The sequence below is a fragment of the Hemiscyllium ocellatum genome, chromosome 7 (assembly GCF_020745735.1).
Source record: "Hemiscyllium ocellatum isolate sHemOce1 chromosome 7, sHemOce1.pat.X.cur, whole genome shotgun sequence".
NCBI lineage: Eukaryota > Metazoa > Chordata > Chondrichthyes > Orectolobiformes > Hemiscylliidae > Hemiscyllium > Hemiscyllium ocellatum.
The window spans coordinates 4,806,210-4,827,582 of NC_083407.1; the positions used below are offsets into that span (position 1 = coordinate 4,806,210).

The following is a 21,373-nucleotide window of genomic DNA, read 5'->3' on the forward strand; positions in this document are numbered from 1 at the left end:
CAAAGTGTAATCTAGATATCATCTTAGTGTGCAAGGGATTGAAGGACAGGGTGAGTGGGTTGGTGGAGATTGATCTATGGAAAAGGCTCTGGATTATTGGCCAGAGTCTTTGTTTTTCCCTTTCCCCTTCATTATAAAGTTCAGAGAGAGGCAGTGGTAAAGTGATAATGTCTCTGGACTAGTAAATCTGAACCACAGCCTAATGTTTTGAAGACATGGGTTTGGATCCCACCATGATAGATGGTGACATTTGAATTCAGTCAAATGTGGAATTAAAAGATAGTCCAGTGATGAGCATTTAGCTGCTTTTGACTGTTGTGAAAATCCATCTTATTCCCTAATGTCCCTTTCGCCATCCTTACCTGATCTGGCCTACATGTGACTCCAGATGCATCGGTTAATTCATAATTGCTTTCTTGGCAACTGGGGATGAGTAATAAATTCAGTGACCCCTATATTCCATGAACAAATAAAAAGGAAACTTTCTTTTCTGACAAGGCCTGTTTGCTTGTGTAGAAGTAGTTTAGATTAGATTAGATTAGATTAGATTACAGTGTGGAAACAGGCCCTTCGGCCCAACAAGTCCACACTGACCCGCTGAAGCGCAACCCACCCATACCCCTACATTTATCCCTTACCTAACGCTATGGGCAATTTAGCATGGCCAATTCACCTGACCCGCACATCTTTGGACTGTGGGAGGAAACCGGAGCACCCGGAGGAAACCCACGCAGACACGGAGAGAACAGTTGCCTGAGGCAGGAATTGAACCTGGGTCTCTGGCGCTGTGAGGCAGCAGTGCTAACCACTGTGCCACCGTGCTGCCCACGATGTAGTTAATTTCCTGTGTTTCTTCAATTCCAGAATGATATTCGAGTCAAGTTTGAATACCGTGGTGAGAAAAGGTGAGGCACCATCTTTTATTCTCTTTTATTAATAGGAGTTGTACTCGACTTAAAGGGCCAGGCAGATTAAAAATGAGATGCCAGCTGAGTGAAGTGACAAAACAGGACGAGATGTATCTTGAGCAACTGATAGATGGGGTGAACTGATTCCATGGCAAACAGATCAGAACTAGGCTGTGCAGTCCTTCAGTATTCTATTGTGAATGATAGTGGGCAATTAAACTACTCACTGGTGGAGGTGGCTCCACAAACATCCCCAACTCCAGTTATGGGGGAACGTAACACACACCAGTGCAAAAGATAAGGCTAGAACATTTGTACAAATATTCAACAAAAATTGTTGAGTGGATAATTCCACCTCACCCTCCTCCAGAGGTCCCCAGCATCATCGATGCCCAACTTCAGCCAATTCAGTTGACTGACATGATATCAAGATGATTGTTAGGGGGACATGGTGGTAATGACCGTACCAGTAATCCAGAACTCCAGGTTCATTTTCTGGGGAAAAGGTTTTGAATCCTACTTGACAGATAATGAAATTTAAATTCAGTGGAAGTCTGAAATAAAATGCTAGCCTAATGACGTTCATATAAAAATCCATCGGTTTTATTAATGTCATTTAGAGAAGAGAATCTGCTGTCTTTAATCAGTCTGGCCTACATGTGATTCCAGACCCACCTGTTTGATTCTTGGGGATAGGCGAACAATGCTGACTTAGCCAGTGATGTCCACATTCTGTGAATGTTTTTAAAACTCAAAGAAATGGTTGAAAGCACAGGATGCTGTGAAGACTGCATACTGCTTTGACATTCCAGCAGTATTACCCTCACCACTACAGATGCACCATAGAAAGCATACTGTCCAAGCGCATAACTGCCTGGTATGGCAACTGCTCTGCCCAGGACCTTAAGAAACTACAGAAGGTTGTGTACCATTACAGAAGTCAACTTCCAATCCATGGACTCCATTTACACGGCCTGTTGCTGCAGAAAGACTACCAACATCATCAAAGATCCATCCCATCCTGGTAATGCTCTCCTACAACCTCTCCTGTTCGGCAGAAGACACAGAAGTGTGAACAACCACACATGTGCACACTCACACAGACACGGGCACACACAGCCAGACACACAAACGGACTCAAGAACAGCTTCTTCCCTTCCGTTGCTAGACTGCTGAATGGACTTTCCGGTACTTCGTTTTGATTTGAAATCTCCAGCATAGACTGTGTTTTGCTTAAACATTGATCAGTCTTTGGCAAAATGAGATTATAAAACCATAAGATGAAGGAGCAGATTTCGGCAATCTGGTGAAGTGGGTCCGCTCCACCGTTCAATGAGATCAAGTCTGATTATCCTAAATTTCACATTCCTGTCTTATCCCATAATGCTTGAAACCAGTACAGAACGAAAGTCTAATTATGAAAAAATCAACTAGGAGAAAGTGAGGACTGCAGATGCTGGAGATCAGAGCTGAAAAATGTGTTGCTGGAAAAGCGCAAGAGGTCAGGCAGCATCCAAGGACCAAGAGAATTGATTCTCCTCCTCCATGGATGCTGCCTGACCTGCTGTGCTTTTCCAGCAACACATTTTTCAGCTCAGAAAGTCTGCTTATCTCAACCTTAAACCACAGTTCCTATGAATTGGAACATTACAAATGTAACCCCACTATTTAAAAAAAAAACAGGGAGTTATAGACCAATTGGTCTTATGTCAGTAGTGATACAAATACTAAAGTCCTCAAGACAGACTGGTTAGCGAGGTTAGATCACATGCAATTTAGGAAAAACTAGCCATTTGATACAGAACTGGCTCGAAGGTAGAAGACGAGTGTGGTGGAGAGTTGCTTTTCAGACTGGAACCCTGTGACCAGTGGTGGACCACAAGGATCGGTGCAGGGTCCGCTGCTTTTCATCATTTACATAAATGATTTGGATGTGAACATAGGAGATATAGATAGTAAGTTTGTAGATGACACAAATTGGAGGTGTAGTGGACTGCAAAGAAGGTAACCTTCAAGCACAAAGGATCTTGATCAGATGGACAAATGGGCTGAGGAGTGGCAGATGCAGTTTAATTTAGATAAATGTGAGATGCTGCATTTTGGAAAGACAAATCAGGCAGGACTTTGATACACTTATTTATTAGATCCTGAGGTGTGTTGCTGAACAAAGAGACTTTGGAGTACAGGTTCATAGTTCCATGAAATTAGAGTCGCAGGTAGTTAGGATAGTGAAAAAGATGTTTTAGACATTTGTTAGGCCTCTTTTGGAATATTGTGTGCAAGTCTGGTCTCCTTCCTATAGGAAGGATGGTGTGAAACCTGAAAGAGTTTAGAAAGGATTTACAAGGATGTCACCCTGGTTGGAGGGTTTGAGCTATCGGGAGAGGCTGAATAGGCTGGGGCTGTTTCCCTGGAACATTGGAGGCTGAGGGGTGACCATATAGAGGTTTATAAAATCATGAGGGGCATGGATAGGGTAAATAGACAAGGTCTTTTCTCTGGGGTGGGGGAGTGCAGAACTAAAGGGCATAGGTTTTGGGTGAGAGAAGAAAGATTTAAAAGGAACCTAAGGAACAACTTTTTCATGCAAAGGGTGGTGCATGTATGGAATGAGCTGCCAGAGTAAGTCATGTAGGCTGCTACGATAACAGCATTTAAAAGGTATCTGGATGGGTATATGAATAGGAAGGGTTTAGAGGGATATGAGCCAAGTGCGAGCAAATGGGATTGATTAACTTAGGGTACCTGGTCAGCACGGACAGGTTTGACCGAAGGGCCTGTTTCCATGCTGTACGTCTCTATGACTTCAAATAATACTGATCTGGTTAATACTGATCCTGCCCTGTGCACTGTAACCTGGCCTCTGTCCAAGTTCGTTTTTCACACTGTGATCTGTATACCCTTGCCTACTATGATTTGCCTGTACTGCTCATAAGCAAAAGCTTTTAACTGTACTTAATTATATGTGATAATACATCAATCAAATCAAATCAAGGAAACTCCAACAACACTTGAGAAGCTTATTCATCCAGGACAAAGATCAGCCTGCTTTTTCACACCACACACACTAGTATTCACTCCCTCCACCATCAATGCATAGTAGCAGCAGTGTGTGCCCTTTACAACATGCGCTTACAATATTTGTCAAGGCTCTTTCGAGAACAACTTCCAAATGCACAGCCACAATATCCTAGAAGGACAGGGGCTGCAGATGCATGAGACCACCACCATCTTCAAGTCCCTTGAAGTCGCGCAGTAGCCTGACTTGAAAATAAATTGCCATTCCTTCACTGGTGCAGGATCAAAATCCTGGAACTCTTCCTAACAGCACAATGGAAGTCCCTACACCATATAGACCGTAGCAGTTCAAGAACCACCTTCTCAACAGTAGTCAAAGATGGGCATTAAATGCTGCCTAGCCAGCAAAGCCCACATCTGAGGAATAAATGGAATCTCCTTGATCCTTGCCGTTCTTTGCTTCTGTCAGTGACAAATCCTTGAATGACTGTCCATCAGAATTTTGTTTCCTTGTGATTCATACACACTGTACATTACCTGAATATGTGTTTCTGTATATGTTCAGAATGTTTTTCTTGACTTCCGTTGGTATCCCTCTCCCTGTTTCTTCGTTGTGTGGTTGTTTTACACACTGTGTTTCCCCCCTCATTATTTTCTGAAGTATAGGAGTAAGGTAGTCTTCTGCAGTTATATAGGACTTTGATGAGTTTACACTGGGAAACTATGTACAGTTTTTATTCTCCTGAGCTAAGTAAGATTGGAGGTGATCCAGGTCTTTGTTACACCATTGTTTTAATAATCTCATTTGTTTTCAGTGTTGGTGAATATTTAGTGGCTACTGAGATGTCAGATACTGGGAAGAGAAGAGCACAAAGTGTAAAGACAGATTTTTCAGAAGTGGGCAAGGTTGGAAGTCACATGACAACAGGTTATGGTCCAAAGGTTTATATGAAATCACAAGCTTTTGGAGTACTGCCCTTTCGTCAGGCGAAGTGGAGGGAAGCACACAGGCAGTGTGTACGTTTATATATCCACCTATATATTCTGCACCTGTGTGCTTCTCTCCACTTTACCTAACGAGAGCACTCCAAAAGCTTGTGATTTCAAGTAAACCTGTTGGACGATAACCTGGTGTCATGTGACTTCTGACTTCTTGTCCACCCCAGTGCACCACCAGCACCTCCACATCATAGTTTCCATCAGTTAGCAGAGATGTCATGAGCTCGAAATCAAAGGGAAGAGAGTCTTTGTCAAGGAAAGATAGTTTGTGGGGCATCAGGAGAAGGATGGATGGAATGAGAAATGAAGACCGTATTCAAGCAAGAGGAAATTGCAGCATTAAGACAGGGAAATATTCCAGGAAGAAGGCAGTGATTGGGTGAAAGGCAAGTGGAGAAATCAGATCCAGGTCTAGGGGCACTCTTTTAAAAGAAAAAATCAGTGATGTAGGAAGCTCTGGATTTTGCTCTACCATTCAATAAGGTGAAAGCTGGTCTTCTCTGAACTCTGATGATCCAAAGATTGTTGGGAATGTAAATTGTGAAGAGGACACAAGGGGATTAGAAAGAGATATTGATAGGTTAAGTGACTGTGGCAAAGGAGTATAATGTGGATTATCTGCTTGGCAGAATAAAATAAGCATTTCATCTAAATAGTGAGAAATTGCAAAGGGCTTGGATGCAATGGGATCTGGCAGTCCTCCTGCACATCAAGTAATAAGCAAAGCCATTAGAATGTTATCGTTTATTGTGAGGGGAATTTAATACAAAAGTGGGGAAGTTATGCTTCAGTTATACAGGGTACAGATATGACTGCATCTGGAGTATTGTGCACAGTACTGGCCTCCATACTTAAGGATGTAAACTTGTTGGAAGCAGTTCAAAAAGGTTTATTAAATTAGTACCTGGAATAGGGGCTTACTGTCCAGTAAGGAAAGTGTGGGCAGTCTCCGTTTGTATCTGCTGGAGTTTAGAGTAAGAGATGACTTATTGAAGCATGTGAGATCTTGAGGGGTCTGGTCAGGGTACATGTTGAGAGAATGTTTCCTTTTTTTGGGAGAATCGAGAATTGGGGGCCATTGTTTTAAAAAAAAATGAGGATTGCCCATTTAACATCAAGGTGAGGTAAAATTGTTACTCTGAGAGTTGCAAAATTTTGGAACCCGCTTCCTGAAGAAAATAGTCAAAGACTTTGCTTTCACAAGTTTAAGTCACAGGTGCATAGATCCTTAAACCAGAAGAGAAAATGCTGGAAAATCTCAGCAGGTCTGGCAGCATCTATAAGGAGAGTAAAGAGCTGACGTTTAGAGTCTAACTGACCCTTTGTCAAAGCCATTATTTGTGCATAGATTCTTGTCAAGCAAGGGGATAACAGATTATCGGGGTGGGTGGGAATGTGAGTTTGGGGTTAAGCTAGATCAGCCATGATCTAATGGTGTTATTAAATGGCCTCCTTCTCCATGCAGTTTGTATGTAACCTGACTTTATGATTCAGACAATTCCCTGTAATTTTCTTAGAGCCTAAACATCTGAATATGTTTTCTGGGTTAGAAATGTTCTAAACATTCGCAAGCCTCGAAGTGAATGGTAAGAGTATGGCAAATAGAATGTAAAGTGAAAAAATGTGAAGTTACCCAATTTCAGAAACAGGAATGAGTGGTGTGAGCTAGGTGTGTGTTGAGGTCCAATTGCACCAGGCTGTCTCTGGAGGTGCAGGCACACAAGCAATTTGGGAGGCAAAGTATATATTGGCCTTTATTGCAAGAGGGTATGATTACAGAGGTTCAAATAGCTTGCTTCAATTTTACACAGCCTGTTGAGATTGTACCTGAGGTATTGGGGACAGTTTCATTGCCTTATTTAAAGAAGGATGTATTTTTCTTAAAAGTAATGCAGCAGAAATCCACCAGGTTAACTCCTGGGGATGGTAGGGTTGTCCTGCGAATGGCAGTTTGAGGAGATTGGGCCTATATTCTCTGGAGTTGAGATGAAGGAGGGGTGATCTCCCTGACATGTAGAACGTTCTTATAAGATATGGTAGATACACAGCAATGTTTTCCATTGCTTTGAATATGGGGCAGGCCATTTAGAACTGAGTTGAGGGTGAACTCTCATTCAGTGATGAATCTTTAAAATACTCCAGCTTAGATGACTGTGGAGGTTCAGTTGTTGAATATGATTAAGATAGAGATTGATGGATTTCTAAGATAGCAATGGCATCACGTGGTGAGGGATAGCGCAGGAAAATAGCTTTGAGGTAAAAGATCAACCATGGTGTGGAAAGATAGATTGGATTGGAGGGACTGAATGGCCTACATCTGCCTTTTCCTATATTTCTCTGAGTGGAGAAACTTTCAGCTTATCAGTTCTAAATAGCAGATTACTTATCCTGAAAGAACAACCCTGTATTCTAGATTCCCCAGTCTGGGGAAACAGCCTCTCATCAAGTTTTACATTTATACATTTCAATGAGATCACTTGTTATTTTTACAAATCCTGGAGAATAAAGTCCACCATACTATCTCCTCTTTGTACAGACTTTGTGCCCCAAGAATCACCCTATTGAACCTTTGTTGCAGAAGGAAAATCTGAGATGTTGGTATTGTCACGTTTTCTAAGGTGACTGTGAACTGAATGTATTGATAAAGTGGAAGCTGGGTATTGCTGTAATGAAGTAATTAAACTGTAATGGAGTCTGGTAGGTGTCAGATCATGTTCAGTTGGGACTAGTGAGACAGAAGGCTGCTGGCAGTTCCCGGACATCTTTGATGTGACATTTTCGCAGTCAGAAGTCACAGTATTATTCTCCCCAGAATTCTCCGAATTGATATTGGAAAGTATTCCACTTCACTGAACTAACATCCCTCACTTAGATGAAAATAAAATGCAAGTTTAAGATAAGTTTGAATTCACATTTTAGATTGCTCCATCAATACTTCTGGATAGGCAAACAGCAACCTGGAATTCTCTGAATGTTAATAACTTTAAAAGCATTTTCTGTTTGAAGATCCTGATCATTCTGGAAAGCAAACTAGCTGCTGATTTTGAAGATAAAAACCTGTTTGGGGATTGGAGTTAATTAAATCCACTGTTGGCACAGTTGTGAAGTCTGAGGAGTGCTGCAGTCTGCAGCTCTAGCTACACTGATGGTTCAGTTGTCCCAGGAGTGCTACTGGAGACAGAAGCTCACTGACTTTCTTTATCTCTCTCTCCCTCTCTGTCTCTTCTCTCTCTCTCTCTCTCTCTCCACTCCACATACAGAATCCTTCAGTTTCCCAGGCCAGTCCTTCTTGAAGATATTGCCACTAAAGCCAAGGTTGCCTTTGGTCAGCCGATGAGCCTGCACTACACCAATAACGAGGTATGGCCTTTTCTTTTTCTTTACTTTTCCCAAATTGATGGATAGGGAGGTAAATATGATGCTTGGGAACAGAAAAATGGGATCTGGAAATTGAAACAGTTAAGATGGTTGTCTTGTCACTGAGGGCAGGGGGAAAGTCAGAAGTAACACAGCAACAGGTTGTAGTCTAACAGGTTTAAAAAAAGGGGCGGCACAGTGGCTCAGTGGTGAGCACTGCTGCCCCACAGTGCCAGGGTTCCAGGTTCGATTCCTGCCTCGGGTGACTGTCTCTGTGGAGTTTGCACATTCTCCCCATGTCTGCGTGGGTTTCCTCTGGATGCTCCGGTTTCCTCCCACAGTCCAAAAAGATGTGCAGGTCAGGTGAATTGGCCATGCTAAATTGCCCATAGCCAGGGGTAAATCTAGGGTAGGGGAATGGGTCTGGGTGGGTTACTCTTCGGAGTGCCGGTGTGAACTTGTTGGGCCAAAGGGCCTGTTTCCATACAGTAGGGAATCTAATCTAATCTTATCTAATGCTGTTGTAAAGCAATCCAGATGGCTCTTTTTAGCAATGAATAGTTAATCTCAACAGAAATGTCTCCTATCTAATTGGTGGGACACTTTACCATGTGAAAGACATGATGTGAGTGCAAGTTGTTATTGCTGCTATTGTAATGTCCCTAGTTTTGTTACCTCTATTTCATAATTTAAAAACTGTAAGATGTGCTCCGATTTAATAGTATGTGTTGCTTGTAATATCCAAAATAATATCTGATGTCAGAATCAGTGTTGCAGGTTTGTCTGGAAGCTGTGAAAACTGGATATGCAGCTCTTGGTGACTCCTGGGATGCAAGAGTAATTGTTTCACACAAGTATTGATACAGTGCAACAACATACACTTTAATAGAGTCCTTAATGTAGCAAAGATTAAAGATTACTCTCCACTGGAAGAAGATGGTGGTGTCATTGAATTCTCTGGGGACACAAGCTGCATCAGAACATTATTTCAACGAGCCAGCAGCACAGAGACACTATGCAGAGCAGAGGAAAATCACATATACCGAGTATTCAAAAGGAATGGGAACTGATTTCTCAGCAACAAACCCAAATTTAAATTCAATTCAATTTTTAAACAATCTGGAATTGAAATAGTCTCAGTAATGTTGGTAATGAAACTGTCAGCAATTTCTAAATAACCATCTGCTTCATTAATGTCCTAATGTACTTTACTGTCATTCTCACTGTAAAGTACCTGTGATGATAAAATCATTCATTTGCTCATCAAGTCACAGAGGCTTACAGGACAAAAACGGGCCCTTCAGCCCAACTAGTCTACGCCGATCATGTTTTCTAAACAGAATTAATCTCATTTGCTTGCATTTAGCCCGTATTCCTCTAAACCTTTCTTATCCATGTACCTACCCAAATGGATGTAGGTTTGCTCGCTGAGCTGGAAGGTTCTTTCCAGACGTTTCAACACCCAACTAGATAGCATCTTCAGTAAGCCTCCGGACGAAGCACTGCTGATGATTCCTGCTTTCTATTTATATGTTTGGGTTTCTTTGGGTTGGTGATGTCATTTCCTGTGGTGATGTCATTTTCCTGTTCTTTTTCTCAGGGGATGGTAGATGGGGTCTAACTCTGTATTTGTTGATAGAGTTCTGGTTGGAATGCCATGCTTCTAGGAATTCTTGTGCATGCCTGTTTGGTTTGTCCTAGGATGGATGTGTTGGCCCAGTCAAAGTGATGTCCTTCCTTATCTGTATGTAAGGATACTAGTGAGAGAGGGTCATGTCGTTTTGTGGCTAGTTGATGTTCATGTATCCTGGTGGCTAGTTTTCTGCCTGTTTGTCCAATGTAGTGTTTGTTATGGTCCTCGCACGATATTCTGTAAATGACATTAGTTTTGCTTGTTTTCTGTATGGGGCCTTTCAAGTTCATTAGCTGCTGTTTCAGTGTGTTGGTGGGTTTGAGGGCTACCATGATGCCAAGGGGTCTGGGTAGTCTGTCAGTCATTTCCGAGATGTCTTTGATGTAGGGGAGAGTGGCTAGGGTTTCTGGACGTGTTTTATTTGCTTGTTTGGGTTTGTTGCTGAGAAATTAGTTCCCATTCCTTTTGAATACTTGATATATGTGATTTTCCTCTGCTCTGCATAGTTCCTCTGTGCTGCTGGCTCGTTGAAATAATGTTCTGATGCAGCTTCGTTTGTGGGTGTGGGGATGATTGCTTCCGTATGTGTTGTTTTCCTGTGGACGCTGGTTTGAAGTTCCCCATTGCCTGTTCACTCTACTGTGACATCTAGGAATGGTAGTTTGTTGATGTTTTCCTCATCTTTAATGAATTTTATGCCAGGAAGGGTATTATTGATGGTCTACCCAAATATCTGAAAAATATTGTAATTGTACCCGTGTCTACCAATTTCTCTGGCAGCACATTTTACATTTTCACAACCCTCTGTGTGAACATGTTGCCCCTCGAGTACCTTTTAAATCTTTCCCCTCTCACCTTAAACTGACTCCCTGTAGTTTTGGACTCCCTTACCCTGGTGAAAATATTTTGACTATTCACCCTTTCCATACCCTTCATGATTTTATAAACCTTGATAAGGTCACCCCTCAGCCTCCTATGCTACAGGGAAAATAGCCCCAGCCTATCCAGCCTCTCATTATACTTCAAACCATTTGGTTTTGATAACAACCTTGGAAGTCTTTTTTGCACTTATTCTAGTTCAGTAATACCTTTAGCAAGGTGTCAAGAATTATACGTAGTACTCCAAATGTGGCTTTACCAATCTCTTTTACAGCTGTAACATAAAGTCCCAATTCTTGTGTTCAGTGCTGTGACCAATGAAGGTAAATATGCCAAATGCTGCCTTCACCACCCTGTGTACCTGTAAATCCACTTTTAAGGAACTATGTGCCCTAAGTCTCTCTGTTCGACAACACTCCCAGGGCCCTACTGTTAACTTTGTAAGTCATGCCCTGGTTTGTCTTACTGAAATGCAATACCTCACATTTATCTGAGTTAAACTCCATATGCCATTGCTCAGATCACTGCCCAGTTGATGAAGTTCATATTGTACTCAGACAACCTTCTTCATTGTGAACTATAACTGCCAATTTGGTGTGATCAGCAAACTTACTAACCATGTCTCCGATGGGTTAGTAAGCTTGCAGATGATACAAAGATTGGAGGAGTTGTGAATAGTGTAGAAAGTTGTCAAAGGGTACAGCGGGATATATATCAGTTGCAGATATGGGTGGAGAAGTGACAGATTGAGTTTAATTGGATATGTGTGAGATGCTGTACTTTAAGAGGTTAAATGTTAAGGGATAGTATACAGTTAATGGCAGGACCCTTAACAGCATTGATGTACAGAGGGATCTTGGGGTTCAAATCCACAGCTTCCTGAAAGTGACCACGCTAGTGGATAGGTTAATAAAAAAGGTGTATGACATGCTTGCCTTTATTGGTTGGGGAATTGAATAGGAGAGTCAGGGTGTCATGTTGCAGCTTTATACAACTTTAGTTAGACCGCACTTAGAATATTGCATTTACTTCTGGCCTCCACATTACAGGAAGGATGTGGAAGCGTTGGAAAGGGTGCAGAAGAAGTTTACCAGGATGCTGCCTGGATTGGAGGGTATGAGCGATAAGGAGAGGCTAGAAAACTTAAGTTGTTCTCTCTGGAACAGTGGAGGTTGAGGGGAGATTTGATTGAAGTCTACAAAGTTATGAGATGCATAGATTGGGTTAACAGTCAGAATCTTTTTCCCCAGAGTTGAAATGTCTAATACTAGGGGGCATGTATTTAAGACTCAAAGGAGATGTGAGGGGCAAGATTTTACACACACAATGGTAGTAGTGTGGAAAGCACATGAATTTGCAAGGAAGGGAAGGATATGGACCATGGGCAGGCGGAAAGGATTAATATAATTTGGCGTCATTTTCAGGGCAACATCGTGGGCTGAAGGGCCCGTTCTTTTTGCCGTACTGTTCTGTGTTCAAATTTGTTCATGTAAATGATGGACAACAGTTGACCCAGCACTGATCCTTGTGGCACACCTCTGGTCACAAGCCTCCATTCTGAGCAACAACCCTCTGCCACCACCCCTGCCTCTTTCTGTCAGGCAAATTTTGTATCGAACTGGCTAGCTCTTCCCAATCTTTGAGAGAAGGAAATCTGCTATGCTTGCCCACTCTTGTCTAGATATGATTCCAGATCCACAGCAATGAGTGACTCTTAATTGCTCTCCACATTGGCCCTGAGAGGCTCTCTAGGGGATGTTATTCAAACAAAGAAATTTAATGCAGAGCCGCATAAAGAGCTAGAACAGAACACTAAATCATTGATCAAAGATCTGGGCTTTAGGGAATATTGTAAAAGAGGGCTGCTGAGACAGAAAGATTTCGGGAGAAGAATATGGAGCTGAAGGCTGAGATGCTGAAAGTGCTTCTGTTAGTTGTGGAGTGATGGTATTCGGGGATGGTTTTCGCGGATGTACACACTGCCAGAAGAGCGCCTCATCTTCCGCCTGGGAACCCTCCAACCACAAGGGATGAACTCAGATTTCTCCAGTTTCCTCATTTCCTCTCCCCCCACCTTGTCTCAGTCGAATCTCTTGAACTCAGCACCGCCCTCCTAACCTGCAATCTTCTTCCTGACCTCTCCGCCCCCACCCCACTCCGGCCTATCACCCTCAGCTTGACCTCCTTCCACTTATCACACCTCCATTGCCCCCCTCCCCCAAGTCCCTCCTCTCTACCTTTTATCTTAACCTGCTGGACACACTTTCCTCATTCCTGAAGAAGGGCTTATGCCCGAAACGTCGAATTTCCTGTTCCTTGGATGCTGCCTGACCTGCTGTGCTTTTCCAGCAACACATTTTCCACACTGCCAGATTAGCGTGGCACAGAGGTCTCAGGGTCCCTGAGCTGGTGAAGTTACAGAACCAGAAAGGGACGAGGCTATTGATAGAATTGAAAAGATGTTTGAGAGTTTTAAAATCAAGATGTTGTCGGCTCAAAGCCAGTGCTGCTCAGTGAGTACAAGGGGAATGGGTAAGTGGGTTTAGTGAAAGTTGGGATACAGTCAGCAGAGATTTGAATTAGTTTAAGTATGTGGAGATTAGAAGATGGAATGTCAGCAGGGTTGCATTAGATTATTTCAATCTCCGGTTAAGAAATGTATGGATGAGAGTTTCAGGTGGAGTGAGGCAGGCATATTAGCAGGTTGAGGGGATCTAATTGATATGTTAAAAATGTTATCTGACACAACAGGCTTGAGAAAGGGACTGAATGTCGCCTTGTTTTTCTGTGCAGTAGGTTCAGGGGGTTTTTGAATGGTGTCCTTTGGTTCCTATGTGAGGGGCTCAGGGATGCTGAATGTCTACATCTTGTTTTGGTGCAGTCACCTATTCATGTTTGTGCTGTTCCCTTAGCAACTCGTTCGTGTTAGCCTCTGACTCAACCAGTTATTTATCCATTTGGAAAGTGGCCGTGATTCCGTGGCTTCCTGCATTGTAATCATTACTATTAGATTTGGCTAAAGTCGACATATAGTTGATCTCCTTGCCAGATGGCTCTTGAGTCCTCAAGGAGCTGCAGAAACTTTGTCAGCAAGTCTGCTGCCTGTGAGACTGATGGCTTTTTTTTCCTCTTTTAGAAAGCATTCCAATATTTTGCATCCTCACTCATCATTTCAGAAATAGTTCAGCATCACATTCATCTTGGTTCAGTCCATAGGCATGTTTGACCAATTTATTCTCCTTGAAATAGCCATCAGATCCTGACTGATTTCCCTTGGCAGTTCCTTTAAAACAGAGGCACTCGGGTGCATTATAGTTTCGCTGGTATCTTATTCAGCTGTTCATGAGTACTTTGGGACTTCATATGTAATCTTGATCCCCATTGTTGCTACCTTACATTTTTACAAAATGTTCCAACTCCTTCACTTATAGCTATCAACCTGAAAAAGTAGTTAAACCATTTTTTTTACCGTTTATTCATTCATGGGATGTGGACATTGATGGTCAGGCCAGCATTTATTGCTCATCCCTAATCACCCACAGAGCAGTTAAGAGGCAGCCACGTTGCTGTGGGTCTGGAGTCGAATGTAGGCCAGACCAGGTAAGGATGACAGTTTCCTTCCCTAAAGGACATGAATGAATCAGATGAGTTTTTTCAATAATTGACAATGGATTCACGGTCACTATTAAAAATCTGGAATTAAGAGCTTATTGAATTCAAATTTCACCATCTGCTGTGGCAGGATCTGAACCCAGGTTCCCAGATAATTAACTGGGGGTCTGGGTTAATGGTCCAGTGATAATCCCACAAAGTATCGCCTCCCCATCTTTGTTAATAGTATATCTCTAATTGGAAATGTATCCTTTCTCGGAGTTAGTGTCAGAACTTTGCACAAAATTCCAGATGGGATTTGATTTTACTTTATATCATCATAAGATAATCTTTCATGATTTGGTGTTTCTTCTCCTGCCAGTCAGCCTGGTATCTTGTTTACCCTGCAGTCAAGCATGGAGCTGTCTGTCTAATTGCTTCATCCTTCAGTCTAGTTAGCAATGTGCAAATGTGCCATTCAGCATACCAACCTGTTCTCTTTTTTGTTGCCTGTTTCCTTAACGAGAGATTTTACTTCAGCTTATAAGTGATTGCTTTGGACTGCAATTTAGCTTACACAGCTAACTTTCAAAGAGATTTATTTTTACTTTTAATCATTTGATAAGGTATCATTCGTTGCACTACTTTAAAAAAAAATGCTTAATAAGGTAAGAACCCATGGTGTCTAAGGTAATATATTAGCATGGCTAGAGCATTGGAAAACTAATACAAGGCAGAGTTGGGATCAAGGGTGCATTTTCAGAATGGTAACCTGTAACTAATGGAGTGTCACAGAGATCACTGCTGGGAAGAGGGCAGGGGATTGAGGTGTTAAGAATCATCAGATCAGCCATGATGTCATTGAATGATGGAGCAGATTTTATGGGCCTACTTCTTCTACATTTTATGGACTTTTAGGCGATGTGGACATTGCTAGCAAGGCCCATGTTTATTGACAGTCCCAAATTGCCAGAATGGATTGACTTGCTGGCCATTGCAGAGGGTAGTTAAGAGTCAACAGCAATTGCTGTGAAACTGGAGTCACATGTAGGCCAAGCACCATAGAGGGGGGAGGGGGTGCTATTAAAATGCTTTTCCTAACTGCTTCATTGTCCAACGTAACTGTGTGGCTAAGGATCCTCTGCTCACCTGCATTTTCATTTCTTGTTATTTAACATGCCTGGAATTCTCTTTGCCATAATCACGCCACTATGTTCTAGTTGAACAGTGTAGTGAGCTGAACAGCCTATGCTGTTCCTACACTAGTTTCTCAAATATTTGCAGCTGGGCCTGGTTGTTCAGGAGGTCCCATAGTTGACCCTCTTGTCCAGTGCTCTGCTAGCATTGGAGAGGTTAGGTGATTGTCCTGCCTGCTCCTGGATGTAAAGGTGTGAAGTGCCAGAAGAGTTGGGCAAGAAAGGTGGGAGAGAGCAGAGTATGTGAGTTCTTACTCCTGAATGCTGTTTAGAGACTGCTGTTAAGTACAGAAACCAGAGGACAAAGTACGGTTGTGATGTGATGAATCTCACAGTTTAACAGCCTGCTGATGTTTACTATTTATGTACTTATGGAAAAATAGCTCCTTGGGCTAAGTAGCAAAGATGAAGTGTGCAAAGTAATAGCTGTGCTATTCGGAGACATGGGGACACTTTGCAGAATAACCTCAAGCTTTCCTTGTGGTATACCATTATATTTTGTAGATTCTATTCATTAACATGAGGATTGTTCATCAGCTTAATGTTAATGTTTCTCATGTATTTTGCAGTTAGTGATCCCTCTGACCACACAGGATGATCTGGATAAAGCCATCGAACTCCTGGATCGCAGTGTGCACATGAAGAGCCTAAAGATTTTGTTGGTGCTTCAATCAAACAACCAGGTATAGAAAACAAAACAAAAAATATTATAGGTACTTTCAATCTGTCTGTTCTGATAAAAGGTCATCTGCTTGAAATGTTAACTCTGTTCCTTCCTCCACAATTGCTTCCACACTTTGCTGAGTACATCCAGCGTTTTTAGATTTTAAATCACCTGTGGAAACTGGGTGTACAGTGTGGATGTGGGAAAGAATGGGTTACAGGTGTAATGTGAATGGAATGTGGACTGATTGTGCAGCAGTTTCACTGAATTTATGCAGCACTGCCACAACCTCAGAGCATCACAAAGTGCTTAAGTCTATTACAAAGTTCTGAAGTGAGGTCACTGTTGTATAAGGTATATAATAGACAATTTTGCACAGTGCACTACTACAAACAGCAATGTGATAAATCATGGTGTTTGTATTCTGTGACGTTGGTTAAGGAGTACGTGTCGGCCAGAATGTCAGAGAACTTCCCTGTCTTCCTTAAAATAGTGCCTTGGGATCTTTTCATGTACATCTGAGAGGGCGGACGGATTCTCCTGTGAAAGGTTGGAGACACGAAGGAGCTTTTGTTTACACAACCTGCAGTGGAATCCCTCGTGTCTTCTCCACACAGACAGCTAAAGTAAAAAAAAGTCTTGTTGCTGCAGAGAAGGATGCAACAAAGGCTGAGGCCTAATATTCCCAAGGTATCTTTACAAATGAGGGTGGCACTGTGCCTGGTTTAGTGAGCCTAATTTACCTGTGTTTACAGAAGCATGTTGAATTGCAAAACCAGATTTTGCAACAATACTTCTGTTAACATGTCCACTTGGGACATCCTATCAAAGTCAGCGTGACTGTTCATTGGTATAACACACGAGAAGCCAGTTGGCTTGGCTTGCCTGTGCTGGCTCAATGAGAAGCTGTCCAGTTAGTTCCACTGCACCTGCTGTTTCCCCCTAGCTATAGAATAGTCACTGTTTTAGTTGTTTACCCAGTTCCCTTTTGGAAGTTAGTGTCTGCTTCCATCAATCTTTCAAGCTGATCCACCCTGTTTCAGATGCTAACAATCCCCTATGGTTTGTTAACCAATTATCTTAAATCTGTGGCCTCTGATTATTGCCCTGGCAAGCAGTTTCTCTTCACTGTTTTTGTCTAGTTTTTAACACCAGTATTACATTCATGGCCAAAATAATTTTGAAGTACAATCGCGGTTGTAGGAAATGAACTGGCTAATTTATACACAGCAAGATGTCACACAAAATGTATTATGAGCAGATCATTAGTTTTAGTCATTTTCTTTGAAAGATGGCATCTCTGACAAGGTCGTACTTTCTCAGTCCTGATTTAAAGGCAAGTGCTCCAGTGTAAGGGATCATTTCAGGAACAAGGAGATACATTTAAGGGAGAGGACAAGACAAGAGAGAATGGTTGCAATTAAGAGTACTGATTATTAGAGTTGCTAGAGACCTCTGTTAATTTTTTAAATTCATTCATGGGATGAGGGCATCATTGGCTAGGCCAACATTTATTACCTATCCCTAATTGCCCAGAGGACAGTTAAGAGTCAACCACATTGCTGTGTCACATGAAGGCCAGACCAGGTAAGGATATCAGTTTCCTTTGCTAAAGGACATTAGTGAACCAAATGATAATCAACAATAGTCTTCATTAGACTCTTAATTTGGGATGGAAGTTCCATCATTTCCCCTGGTGGAATTCAAACCCGTGTCCCCAGAGCATTAGCTGGGTTCTGCATAGTGGACTGGTTTGCAAGATTAGATCATGTGGAATCCGGGGGTACTAACTAATTGGAAGCAAATTGACTGGAAGGTAGGAGACAGAGGGTAGTGGTAGAGGGTTGCTTTTTGGACTGGAGGCCTTTGGCTAGCAGTGTGCAGCAAGGATCAGTGTTGGGTCTGCTACTTTTCATCATTTATCTAAATATTTGGATATCTGTGATGGAGGTGTGGTTAATGAATTTACAGACGCACCAAAATTGGTAGTGTAGTGGACAGTGAAAAAGGGTATCTCTGAGTATAACAGGATCTTGATCAGATAGGCCAATGGTTTGAGGAATGGCAGATGGAATTTAATGCTGATAAATGCAAGGTGTTGCATTTTGATCAGTCAAACCAGGGCAGGACTTGCACAGTTAATGGTAGGGCCCTGGGGAGCATTGCTGAACAAAGAGACCAATCTACAGGTGCAGAGTTCCTTGAAAGAGGGATCGCAGGAAGACAGGGTAGTGAAGAAGGCATTTGGAAGGCTTACCTTTATTGGTCAGTGCATTGAGTATATGAGTTAGGAATGTCATCTTGTGACTGTCCAGGATATTGATCAGGCCACGTTTAGAATACTGTATACAATTCTGGTCACCCTCCTATCGGAAGAATGTTATTAAATTTGAAAGGGTGTAGACCAGATTTATAAGGATGTTGCCAGGATTGGAGGCTTTGATCTGAAAAAGAAGCTGAATAGCTGGGACTGTTTTCATTGGAGTATTGGCGGTTGAGGGGTGAGAGGGGAAACGTTTTGAAAGGGACCGAAAGAGTACTTTTCATAGAGGAGGGTGATGCGTGTATGGAACAAGCTGCCAGACGGAATGGTGGAGGAGGGTACAATTGCAACATTATGCTTACAATCAAAGGCATCTGGATGGGTACAAAGGGCTTTGAGGGATATGGGCCAAACGCTGACCAATGGGACTGGATCAGTTTAGGCTATCTGGTTGATGCAGAGTTGAACTGAAGGGTCTGTTTCCATGCTGTATGACTCTATAGGTATTAGAAAAGAAAGAGAACTGAAGCGAGAGTTGATCCTTGCGAAAGAGAATTTCTGGGTAATTATTGGAAAATAAGGAAACAACAGGTGCATTGAGTAGGAATTTTGTGTCTCTCTTCACTAAAGGATTCAAATAGCATCCCAAAAATAATTGAAAATAGCTTTCCAAATTTCCCTATGTTCTAGAAATGTCACATCAGATTGGAAAGTAACCAGTATTACTCATAGAGTCATAGAGATGTACATCATGGAAACAGACCCTTCGGTCCAACCCGTCCATGCCGACCAGATATCCAAACCCAATCTAGTCCCACCTGCCAACACCCGGCCCATATCCCTCCAAACCCTTCCTAATCATATACCCATCCAGATGCCTCTTAAATGTTGCAATTGTACCAGCCTCCACCACTTCCTCTGGCAGCTCATTCCATACACATACCACTCTCTGTATGAAAAAGTTGCCCCTTAGGTCTCCTCTGTACAATAAGGAAAAAGGTAGGAAGCAGGAAACTACAGGCAGTTAGCCTCATATCTGCCGTATGGAAATTGTTAGAGCAGGCTTCTTAGAAGGTCCAAATGCAATCAAGCAGATTGGTTTTGTAAAACGGAAATCATGTTGACTAACCTGCTGGAATTCTTTTTAAGTACCATGCAGTTTTGATCAGAGGGCACCTATTAACCTGGAGCCTCAGATTTCCAAGAGGTGTTTGGTTATGGTGCTGTGTCAAAAGTTACAACACAAAATAAGAGCTCTTGGTGTTTGGAATAACATATTAGTATGGATAGAGGATTGATTGGCTAATAGGAAGCAGAGGGTAAGCACAAACGAGTATTTTCAGTTTGACAAGCCGTACCTAGTGGAGTGCCACAGGGCTCACTGCTGGGAACTTAACTGTTTCCGCTTCACAATGATTTGGATGAAATGTATGGTTGCTCAACTTGTATGGATGTAGATAAATCATATAGTAAGTTGTGAAGTGGACACAGAAATTGTGCAAAGGGGAAAAACTAGGTTCCTTGAGTGGTCAAACAAATGGCTGATGATAATGTAGGGAAGATGTGATTATGTCCACTTTGGAAGAAAGAGCAGTAAAGCAGTATCTTACTGTAATGGAGGAAGATTGCAGAACTTGGAGAAACAGAGCGATCTGGGTGTCCTAGTACAGTCAGCTCTTATTTTACCCCCTGCTTAATATTCTTTTGTTTAAAAATTGTTTATTGTTTGGGGCTTGTTTGTTTTGTTGTCATGGAGTGTTTCATTTTGAGTTGTTTACGTGCATTGTTACTGTCGATCACTATTGCAAATCAATGTTCAGTGCTATGCTGCTATATCCCAGATAAACTCTTACTTTAGTGCTTTATCTTCATTCGTGACATGTGGGCGTCGCTGGTTGTGTAATCATTCATTGCCCTTTCCTAGGAGCCCATCTACCTCCTTCAATTGCTGCAGTCCGTTTGATGTAGGTACAGAGCTCTGGCCATGGTCAAGGGGCCTTGCCTCCCTTTTGTCCTTGTTTTCCAAGCTGTTTCACCTGACCTCCTCTTGCAACGGCTTTACCTCCTGGTCTCGTCTTCTCCCCTGAGCCTTGTTATCTTTGTCAGATTTTGTTCTCCCAGTGTCACATTTTCTGAATAAAATAGAATTTTTGTTATTGTCACATGTAATCAAGTACAGGTGTACAGGATACAGTGAAAAATGTTTGCAGTGTCACCCCACATGGCACCATCTTGGATGCAAAGTACCCAGGCTCAAACATTAGATACAAAATAGAGAAATAGAGGAAAGAAGTTGCACTACCTTACAGTTATTCATAGTATAAGTTAGAAAAATAAGAAATAAATGTTAATAAGATGTGCATTACAGACTTCCTGTAAAGGGCCTGCAATAGATCAGCTCAGGGGGTTTCCACACCTGGTCTGATTGGGCTCACAAGCCACTGACCACCCACACCGGACCATAGTCTAACGACTGTCCCGGCCTCGCTAAGGTCTCCATCCCGCTGACCCTCCCCGCTCCGCCCGGGCCTCCATCCCGCTGACCCTCCCCGCTCCGCCCGGGCTTCCATCCCGCTGACCCTATCCACTCTGCCAGGGCCTCCATCCCGCTGACCCTCTGCCCGGGCCTCCATCCCGCTGACCCTATCCACTCCGCCCGGGTCTCCATCCCGCTGACCCTATCCACTCTGCCAGGGTCTCCATCCCGCTGAGCCTCCCCGCTCCGCCTGGGTCTCCATCCCGCTGACCCTCCCTGCTCCATGCTTTCTGCATTCTCATTCTGATTGTTTCTGTTGGTGACTAACAATAGATTATTTGCTCGAATAGAGATGATAACCGATATATTCAAAATTGTAAGTCATTTAG

The 21,373-nt window shown here is 42.5% G+C and overlaps 1 protein-coding gene across 2 annotated transcripts in view; it reads left to right on the forward strand.

The window, feature by feature from the left end:
- The window catches only part of map3k2 (mitogen-activated protein kinase kinase kinase 2), a 120,845-nt gene that overhangs the window by 52,486 nt on the left and 46,986 nt on the right, over positions 1–21,373 (forward strand). Inside the window, exons 4-6 of one of the 2 annotated variants that reach the window (XM_060828215.1) lie at positions 865–905; positions 8,186–8,285; positions 16,151–16,264. In XM_060828215.1, coding sequence (XP_060684198.1) covers positions 865–905; positions 8,186–8,285; positions 16,151–16,264 — 255 coding nt within the window. Of the gene's footprint in view, positions 1–864; positions 906–8,185; positions 8,286–16,150; positions 16,265–21,373 lie in introns of those variants that run through there. The other variant, XM_060828216.1, reaches the window with a different exon arrangement.